Consider the following 11161-nt stretch of genomic DNA (forward strand, 5'->3'; position numbering starts at 1 on the left):
TATAAATGTCTGTAATCACGGACGTCCCTTTTTTGTGTCACATACAATTTAATGCGTTAGAAAGAAATCGAAAAACTGTGACGCACTGAAAGATGCCTATGAGAAAAAGAATAATATTCTGATTTACAAAACACATGTGACTACATATTTTATTGGCAATAATCGTGGAATAATTTAACACCAATTGTGTTGGAAGTACTTATTGGAAAACTTAACCACAGATCGAAATATTGATAAAACAGATGATAATAATTATAAGAATACTTGTATTTACTTTGTATGTTATAACTTTTTCTGTTTTATTTTCCAGACATTAGGTCAAAATTCATGGTGGGGCGCAAGATTACTGATTTCTCTAGTAGAATTCCAGTCCCTTAACATTCTCAAAGCAGTTGCATTTACAGAAATCTTTTTGATGCCTTACACAGTCCTATTAATATTGCTGTGAGTATCTATTTCTTGATAAGCTTACTTTAATCATTTAATTGTTTTTTATGTATAATTTTTTTATAAAGTTTAAAGTTTAGAGACCTCAGGTCTTGCTTAGATTATCGGACAGGAAAGAAAGTAGAAAACCCTTATAAACAAATTAATGTACAAATTTTTTAAGAAAATTATAACTTCAAACGGGTATAACTTTAAGACAGATAAAGATAAAGTAATTTAATAAACTTTGTTTGGAAGTCTGTGAAGTTCACGAATTAAGCTTTAAAATGAGACCTTGTGTAACTCATTTGCATGCGTAGTAGCCGAGTTACGCTCGAAAAAGCTTTGAAAAATACTTATTTTGCAATTTGCACTATCCACTAATTTTACCATATCTTTAGTTCTGATCTTTGGATTTAAGTATGGTAAACGATATTTTTTTTGTTTTTTATTTGGAACAAATTTTATTTAAAAAAAATTTTGTTATCTCTTTTAGTTTATGAGCCAGAACCTTATAAACATTTTTTTGACCGCTCGGATCGAAATCCACCCTCGAAATTCGTAATCAGCAGCCAAAAATCCATAAGAAATCGTTGAGTTTGCCCATCAGAATTGAAAAGGCGACAGTCAGTGACATAGCTGGCGCCTACACTAGTAGTGCAGTCACTGAAGGTGGATATTATGAGTTATTACCTCCGATTTCGTTGAACCTTCATCGATTTGCATGAAAATTGGTGAGTGGTTAGAGGATATCTCAAGGAACAAAGGTAACATGGTGCCAACTTGCGCTTTTACCTTGGGGGTGGATGTCACCCCTTCTCAGGGGTGAAAATTATTTTATTAAAAATAACCCCATAATTCGATAGAGGGACTAACTCTAAGCCAAATTTGTTATATAAAGTTATTGAAATAAATCAAAACTTTTTGAGTTATTAAAGATTAATATTTCGTGAGAAAAATACATGTTTTTAACCGATATTTTATAAATAACTAGTGTGACCAACTCCAATTCAGTCGAATTCGGGACAAGGCTGAAAAAATATACCTAAAATCCGGGACTTTTCAATGAAAATCGGGCTATTTTTTTTAAATATATCTACAACTTTAATATCATCATTTTATTGATTATTTAACACGTTCGGTGCCCATCTTGAACAAACGCCACTTGGCTGGTACCACGTACCTAAATAGTTCATTTAGTAACGCAGTACTGCCGCCGACACTTGTGCGTCGTCGGCAACCTTGACGAAACCCTCGTGACGACACAGTATCTTCGTGGGCACTAAACGAGTTAACATTTTTATGTTGACAATTTTTTTTGATGGGATGGGTTGTAATGATGATTACATTTTTGTTAGTTTTTAACGTTTCGACTTCCAGTCCGGAAATCGTTATCAAAAAAGGACAAAATTAACTGATGTTGGATTTCCATGTAAATAGAACCTTAGGTTAATATAAAAATATAATTATCATTATTTAATGTCCATATTTTTGAATCGTCTTTTCAGAGTTTGACTTTGAGTCAGAGTTTGAGTTTTCGTAGAACTATAATACCACGATATAAAATGTGGACGTTTTGAATGTGGTATTAGTATTACACGCTAGAAATTGTGGACTTTTTTTCGTTCCACCAATTCAATTTGATGTGAATTCTTAGAAGAATAACGTATTCAAAATTTCAAAATAGAATTTTACCAAAACGTTGAAAATTCGGATGGCCCGGATGCCTTGTCCGGGACGCCGGGACACGACTTCGTAATTCGGGCCATGTCCCGGATTTTTCGGGCTAGTTGGTCACACTATAAATAACTCAAAAACTATAAGTTTTTACAAAAAAGTTATTATTACCAAAATTAAAGCTAACAAAAATGAAATAAATTCCTTACCAGAAAAACCTTTTAATGTTAACTAAAAGTGAGTTATAGGTAATTGAATTTATATTTCTTTCGGCGACTACCCAAATCTAAGTATTAAAGCTTAAATAACGGGAAAATGATATTAAACATAAACTTATATTACAACATTTATCAAAGTATTTAAAAATATCTATCACATAAGCCCCCGAACAAGTTAAAATTTTTCAAAAGTTATCTTTCAAAAATTTTTCCAAAAAATGTTAATTGTTTTTTTAATAACTCCGTTAATTTTGAGATATCAGATTCACCTAAAAACCATTTGAAAGCTAAAACTAAGGGCTTTTAAACCACGTTGAATTTAATCTTTTAAACTCCTTACTTTTTTAAAAATAAAAGGTTAAATGGCCCCGGTTACATGGTTCTCGCAGCAAAATTTAAGCTTTAAACGTTTCTATCTCGGTTTTTCTGTACCCTACAAAAATAGTAAAAAAGGTAAAATATTTGATAAGAAAAAACTAAAATTTGGTTATATATTTTTTTTCTTATATTGAGTATTTTTGGAGTTATTATTAAAAGAAAATAAAAATTACGACAATTTAAAAAAACTGTGATTTTTTAAAATTATATATTTTTTTCAAAAATATGCATTCTAAACCGGTCAAAATTGTTGAAATCATTACTTATGCTAATAAAAATAAATTCTTGTAAGGATTTCATTTTAATATTTGTGGAAATGGTGGCGTATGTTTTATTTTTCACTTTTTCCAAAAAAAGTCGAAAGGGTTCTCTTATTTTCATCATAACTTGCTTAATTTTGATGCTATTAACTTCTTCTGGAGCTTATTTGATAGGTATTTCGAAGTACTTTGACAAGTGCTTAGTAGGTATATTTTATAAACTGCATCGTTTTCCCGTTAGTTAAGCTTGAATACTTAGATTTGCGTACTCGTCGAAAAAATTATACCTTCAAGTACCCATAACTCACTTTGAATTAACATTAATGTAGTTCTTTCAATGGGAATTGTATTCAATTTTTTATTATCTTTAATTTTGGTAATAATAACTTTTTTGTAAAAGCTTATAGTTTTTGAGTTATACGCGAATAACAGCTTTAAAACATGCATTTTTTTACGAAAAAATAAAAATCTTATCTTTAATAACTCAAAAAGTATTGATTTATGTTAATAACTTTATATAACAAATTTTGCGTAGAATTTTCCCTCTATCGATTTGTGGTATTATTTTTAATGAAATAATTTTCACCCCCGAGAAGGGGAGGCATCCACCCCCAGGGTAAAAACGCAAGTTGGCATCATGTCACCTGTGTTCCTTGGGGTATCCTCTAACTACTCACCAATTTTCATGAAAATCGATGGAGGTTCAACGAAATCGGAGGTGAAAACCTTCAGTGACTGCACTATAGTAGGTACAACCTAGATTTATAAGTTATATGTCTTTTCAAAAAAGTATGCGATACTCCTTCCTAGAATTTTTTAAAATAATCTTTTTGAGAACTATTTCCGGAGTGGACATCGAAACATCAAACAGTTATTTAACAATGTAATTTTCATTACACCAATAATTGCGGCTTAATCCCGTATAAACATAATGCTTAAATTAGTCATGCTATAAGAAGGCAGTTTCAGAACCTTGTTGCATTTTCTATTTAAGTTTTGAACGTGGCCTAGAGACTTTCGACTGAGTCTATAATAGTAAGTACCTTGTGATTTTTTATCTACACAATAAGAAGTGACATGCTTTTCGAATAACTCACTGCAAATTTGTTATCAATGTTGGTTAATTATATACAATCAAGTATATTTACTCAGTTACACGTCACCATGGACTCACGACCTTCACCTTTTTTTCTTGTTCAACTGGATTTTGTACACATTTGCATCGTCTAGAAATATATATGGAAATGTTAATTTTTTACATGGTCTTGTTGACATTGTAGGTAGTTTTTGGATGTTGTGAAAACAATAAACACAGGGCCCCCGCAAGACTGACTGGCGCCCGCGTGCGGAACATATTTTAGCACCCTTTAAATCTACTATACAGGATGTTTGGTAAAGAATAGGCCATAGCTTAACCTCACATTTCTGAGGTTAAAATAGGTCGATTTAAGCTAACTTAGTACAAAAGTTGATAATAACCGAAATACAGGGTGTCAAAGTTAAACTTTTATTTTATTTATTCTTGAATATTTCCTAACAAACACGGGATAATAACACGACATTTGGTAAGCGGGGGTTTTTTGGGACGAGAAATTTAAATTCGCCATATACGTCTTTCAGCGCTTAATTAATAGATTCAATTTTTTGAATCAAAACCCACTATACCTATATACTTTTTTAATCAAAACTTTTATTCTCTTAATATTTTTACTTAAAAAAGGTATACTACATTCATTTCGCTAAACTCAACCGTTTTTGAGATAAACGCATTTTAAATCTGCGAGGCACCATATAAGTCTTTCAGCGGTCATTTAATACGTTCAATTTTTTTATCCCCCACTCTACATATTTATTGAATACACATTTTTATTTTCTTAATATATTTATTTAAAAAAGGTATACTACATTCATCTCGCAAACCTCAACAGTTTTCGAGATAAACGCATTTTAAATCTGCGATACAACATAATTTTTTGCATAATATAGGAGTAAAACTGCAAAGTTGCGTTATGGGTATTAATTTATGTTTCTACTCATCAAGGAGTGTAATTTGATGTTTGATTTTCATATGGCAAGCGTAATTCAATCTATCTTCATACTTCAAAGAAAAAAATTAGGAAGGAACAATAAAATGTAATATATTTTAGACGGCGTAAGTTCAACATTTCAGGACGGGAATAATAATCATTTTTTCAGTAATAACACAATATTTGATTTTTGAGATTTCTCTAGCTGTTCATGAAATAATTAAAATTGTATATAAAAAATGATTATCTCATTTAAAATAAATATTTCTTATTTACCAAACCTTCGGTTTGGCGCCCCTTTGGGGTTACGCCCGCGTGCGCCGGACGCGTTGCACGCCCGGTTACGGGGGCCCTGAATAAATGCAAATTATTTTATAGGGAAGTTATAAATTTAATTAATGGGAAATTTACATTATATTCAATAATCTTTTTTTATACAGTTTATCTTAAAAAAGGTGGATAATTAATAAACAAAAACATAAAACGCCATTTAACAGTTGCTAATGCGGAATGTTGTTATAAACTTACGTGCATAGAAATCGGTACACTTATAAATTTGGTCAATTTTGATGTCTAATATTTCCTAAACCTGTTGGCCGATTTAAGTGATTTTTTGAACATGTTATATCCTGATTCTTTAACAATACCACTGTAATAATATTTTTGCTGAAGAGGTAAACTTTCATTGTATACCGGGTGTACCAATCAAACTGTGTTTTTTTCTCAAAGTTCGCATCACCCTGTGGAATATTCTAGCATTTATAAAATACTGAAATTAAAACCCAACTATAGCCTTAGGTTTTCTTAACATTATGTTTTTTGATTCATTCGTTTATGTTGGATAATAAAAAAGTTAGGTACTTTAACAACTAGACAAACTTTAAGGGGTAATTCTGCGTGAAAAAATAATGACTATTTGCATTATAAACGTATGTCCGCAAATGTTTCGTTTACGAGATACGGGATGTTGAATTTTTTCTTACAAACTGACGATTTATTTATTGATTTAAAACCGGTTGAGATATGCAAATGAAATTTGGTGGGTTTTAAGACTTAGTTATTGCACATTTTTTGACATACAATTAAGAATTTAATATTCACCATTAGCGCGCATACGTGTAATATGACCGATCATATTACCCGATCATATTTTATGTCAGAAAATTAACAATAACTGTCTCTTTAAACTCACCAAATTTCATTTGCATATCTCAACTGGTTTTAAAGTAGTAAATTCATGCAGAATTACCCCTTAAAGTTTGTCGTACTTATTTAGAAACACCATGTATTGATGAAGAACATGTCTAGTTGTTAAAGTACCCAACTTTTTTATTATCCAACATAAACGAATGAATCAAAAAACAGAATGTTAAGAAGACCTGGGGCTATAGTTGAGTTTTAATTTCAGTATTTTGTAAATGCTAGAATATTGCACAGGGTGATACGAACTTTGAGAAAAAAACACAGTTTGATTGGTACACCCGGTATACAATGAAAATTTACCTGTTTAGCAACAGTATTGTAACAGTGGTATTGTTAAAGAATCAGGCTATACCATGTTCAAAAAATAACTTAAATCGGCCAACAGGTTTAGAAAATATTAGACATCAAAAATGACCAAATTTTTAAGTGGACCTATTTCTATGCACGCAAGTTTAGTATACAGGGTAGCCCGTTAAGAATGTCACAGAATATTTGAAGATTCTGTGCTTCAATAAGACGTTTTAACAAACAATATTTAGTTAAAATGTTCTTTTAACATAGCTCTGAAACTATTTGCTTGTAGCATTTTTATGATAATAATCTACTATTTTTAATGGGAAATAACCACAATACGAAAATACGTTTATTTTGACGTTTCGATTTTCACTTCGCAAATCATTCTCAAAATAAAAATTAAACAAATGAAATAAAATTTAATCAATAGAATGGTCTCCAAATTACAATAATTTCATATCATTGCGCCAACTCTGAATTTTTAATAATAACGCCGTAAATTGATATAAATAGATCTAAATCAAATGGGAATTTAAATGAGTCAAAGGGTGAAAAAATATTTTCGGAATCGTCACTTCATAAATTTTTAAGGCAGAGGCTTATAGGTAATAAACTAGGTATAATTTGACCAGGCATACAAGAGTATATAGTTCCTCTAATCTACTTAGCCCACGCTGGGATAAGCTATTTTCAATAGCCACCAGACTAATAGTATTTATGAATGACAGTTTTATGGACTTCAAAAATGTGATTTCGATAAACTTTAATTGCAATTTACGCCGTTATTAATTAAAAATTTAGAGTTGGCGCAAGGGTATGAAATAATTGTAATTTCGGAACCAATATATTCATGTAAATTTTATTTCATTTAAGTGACATATTTTCTATAAGATGTGTGTGGTACACTTTGTTTTGGCACTTGATTTTTTAAAAATACTTATTAGTTTTCTCCGGATTCGAAAAAAACTAATGCATTTAAAATACATTGGCGCGAACTTTTGCGCCTACGCCCTTAAAATATTTAAACGTATTTTTTTAATAAATAACACAATAATTAGACAGCAGGCGCGGATCTAGAAATTCATAATAGGGGAAGCCAGACTTACCTCAAATATTAAATATTATATTTTCCAGATTTAGCCATAAAACTCACACTTACTCTAAGGATAAAATACACTATAATATAATCCCAGATACCTACGGTATCAAAAGGATTGATAGACAATTCACGACTATTAATCTCACTGGTCGTTCTTTACCATAAAGATTAACCTTTCTACCATCAATGGGTAGGTACGCATGGATTATCTAGTTCTAGTAAAATACAAATTTTTATATCTTTATTGTATCGCAAATTTGAAACGTGACTTTTCATGAGATAAGATTTATACCCAGTGTAATGTATTTGCATTTTAAAATATAATTTTTGTTATTCTTTGAATTGAGAAAAATATTTCCGTTGTTTATGGTTCCACCGGTACCCAAACAAATGCGCCTGCAGATTATTTTTCAGAGAAGGTGTTTTATTAGATTTTATGGCTTCTTTCAATTCTTTGGAAGCGGTTGTCGTGTAATTTAGTGTTGTACTGATGGCTTAAAGTTTAGAGTTAACAGAAAAAGATAATAAATAATAAAAATATACTTATAGACTAAATACAATAGGGGTTCCATGGACCCGCTGACCCCCCTGTATCCGCGCCTGTTAGACAGTATAACCTATAACTTATAAAATTTTGTATTAACATTATTACTGTTTTAATTTAGCAAAACGTAATCATCTAATACAATTTTATTTTGTTATATAGGGGTAGAGCCAGTTTGTTGACACCATTCATATACTACCACTTCTTGACGCAGAGATACACCTCGAGAAGAAACCCCTACACAAGAAACATGTTCAGAGAACTGCGTGTTCTGTTCGAGAACACCGCAGCCAAGCCCAGCATGCCTTCGTTTGTTAAGCAATTCCTTCTGTTAATTGTCAAGTTCACCACAAAACTTGCTCCAGTACAAATTCAGATGCCACCAAATCAGCAACAGCATCAACAGTAGAACATAGATAATTTACTTCATTATTAGTGTAAAAGTATTGTATAGTTACTGGGAAATGTTTTGAGTCACAATCAATGGAATATTTGTTAATTATGTTTTTTAATAAAACGAGTTACGAAAGTTTTCTACACAATGTTACCAAACTATTTTATTTCCTACTAAATTTTACTAATACATATTTATAATTCTCCTAAAGAGGTCCAATACAAAAGAAGAACGACAATTTTGGAAAAGTGACGGTTTATTTCAACATAGTCGCTTTGTAGCTTGATAAATTTGACCCACTGTTGCTATTCTTTAAACCGTGTGAAAAGTAGGCCTTAGTGACAGCGATAACCTCCTGATTTGACGCATGGGACCAAATCTGGAGAATATAGTGGATGGGGCAGCAGTTCATAACCAAAATGGCCGTGGCGATAGATAGCGGAGGTGTGAGCTGGTGCGTTTTTATGGTGGAAGAGCACTTTATCTTCCTCACGAAATGAAGTGATTTTTTGCAAGTCGGCGTCGAATCGGCCCAATAATTTGACATAGTAGAGCTCTGACCGTTTTTCCCTTCGCCAGATGGTTAATGTGGATCACACCTTATGAATCCCAGAAAACGGTGGCCATCACCTCTCCGACCGATAGGACAGGCCCCTTCTGCGAAACACATTCGCCTGGTGTAGTCCGCTGTTTCGACAGTTCCTTTGTTCCCGGTGTATACCACTATATCCACGTTTCGTCAACGATCACGAAGGAACTCCTTCGGAATGCGCACAAAGCCCCGGGTTGTGAAGTGGTCTCACAGTTGCGCTTGTTGTCCGAATGGAGCAAACGCGGCAAGCACCGCGCAGACAGTTTTCTCATGCCTAAAATTTCATGTAGGATATGACCCACGCGATTTTTTGAGATGTTTACTGCCTCAGCTGTCTGTCTCACCTTCAATCGACGATGTGCCAATACGAGATCGTGGATTTCTGTAATGTTATTCTCCGTGCAGCCGTTTTCTGGGCATTTGGGCGTGGCTTATCATAAACCGATGTGCGACCACGTTGAAACTTAATAAACCAAATTTTGAAGGTGACCATCGAAGAAGAGCAACCGTACACAGAATCCAAGTGATCTGAGAGTTCGCTAAGCGGTTTTTCTTCCAAAAACAAGAGTTGAATCACCCACCGATATTGCTCTTTTTGCATTTTTCTTAAATCCGCCAGACACTCCCGTTTCCACACGCGCTCAAAACAAAACTACAAGTCCGATTCGGCTGAAATTGTGACATTAGCCGTCTACGAGAATGTACTAGGTGGTAGTAAATTTCTGCTGCGATAGTGGCACCATCCATGATACTATAAATAACAAGATAATATATTGCGCATCTCGAAGAGAAGGGAGTCGTGACGTAAATGGAGACCCAAGTTCGTAATGGTTCGTAATGTCCGAATGATTTCCGATTAGTTTGAATTGCTCGCGATTGTATAGTCCAGGCTGTATGGTCTCCCCTGTTAGGTAAATTATTCCGATTCGATTTTTTTGCACAAACTTACTAAAATTGAGTTCCTTATAAGAAATCCACAGGGTGCCGGGAAATGCCGCGGTTAGAAATTTGTTAAAACAATTTTTTTAAACAAATTCAAAAAATTAATTTTTTCAATTCGTTCAATTTTCTTAGATTTTTTGGATCATTACAAGCAAAATAGGTCTCTTGTGATTTTTCTCTAAAATTTATTTTTGTCGAGTTATACGCTATTTAATATTTGAAAAACGCGAAAATCGCCATTTTCAAAGCTTAATAACTCAGTTAAAAATTATTACTATGAAAGTTAGAAAGTGACCAAATCAAAGTTTAAAGTCCACCCTACAAGATCCTGAAGAAATCTTTGTCATTATTTTATTACTAAGCTGTTATTTTTAATTATTAGCAATATGCGCTAACTGCATATAAGCGGCCGTGAATAGTGAGTGCGAAAGAGATGCACCATTCCGGCCGGCTAATGGTGCATCTCACTTGCACTCACATTGACGGCCGCCTCACTTAGCGCTCATGGTTAACAATTAAAAATAACAGCTCAGTAATAAAATAATGACGAAATTTCTTCAGAATCCTGAGGGGGCTTTCCACTTTAATTCTGTCACTTTTTGACTTTCATAATAATAATTTTTAACCGAGTTATTAAGCCTTGAAAATGGCCATTTTCGCGATTTTCAAATTTTAAATCGAGTATAACTCAACAACAGTAAATTTTATACCCGCTTTACACCAACAACAAATTGATGAAGAAATTGACCAATTTCTTCAAGATCAAATTTGACGTGTACAAAACACAATTTTACATCCAATTTTGCCGTGAATAAAAAGAAAATGAAGGAATTTGACGAAATAGAACATGTTCTATTAAGGACATGTTTTATTTCGTCAAATTTCTTCATTTTCACGGTAAAATCACAGAACACTTTAGATGATCTGTGGTTAAAAGTGGATGTTAAATTGTGCTTTGTACCACAAACCATACATTTTGTACACGTCAAATTTGGCCTTGAATAAACTCGTCAATTTCTTGACCAATTTATTGTTGGTGTAAAGCGGGTATTAAAGAAAAATTACAAGAGACATTTTTGGCTCATAATGACCTAAAGAATAAAAAAA

At 32.6% G+C, this 11161-nt stretch overlaps 1 protein-coding gene across 1 annotated transcript in view; it reads left to right on the top strand.

The window, feature by feature from the left end:
* The window catches only part of LOC114331278 (Krueppel homolog 2), a 78676-nt gene extending 69998 nt beyond the window's left edge, over positions 1-8678 (top strand). Inside the window, exons 4-5 of the mRNA XM_028280794.2 lie at positions 311-444; positions 8289-8678. Of these exons, the coding sequence (XP_028136595.1) occupies positions 311-444; positions 8289-8535 (381 nt within the window). The 3' untranslated portion in view covers positions 8536-8678. The remainder of the gene's footprint in view (positions 1-310; positions 445-8288) is intronic.
* The last annotated feature ends 2483 nt before the right edge of the window (positions 8679-11161 follow it).

Source organism: Diabrotica virgifera, chromosome 1 (assembly GCF_917563875.1).
Source record: "Diabrotica virgifera virgifera chromosome 1, PGI_DIABVI_V3a".
Lineage (NCBI taxonomy): Eukaryota > Metazoa > Arthropoda > Insecta > Coleoptera > Chrysomelidae > Diabrotica > Diabrotica virgifera.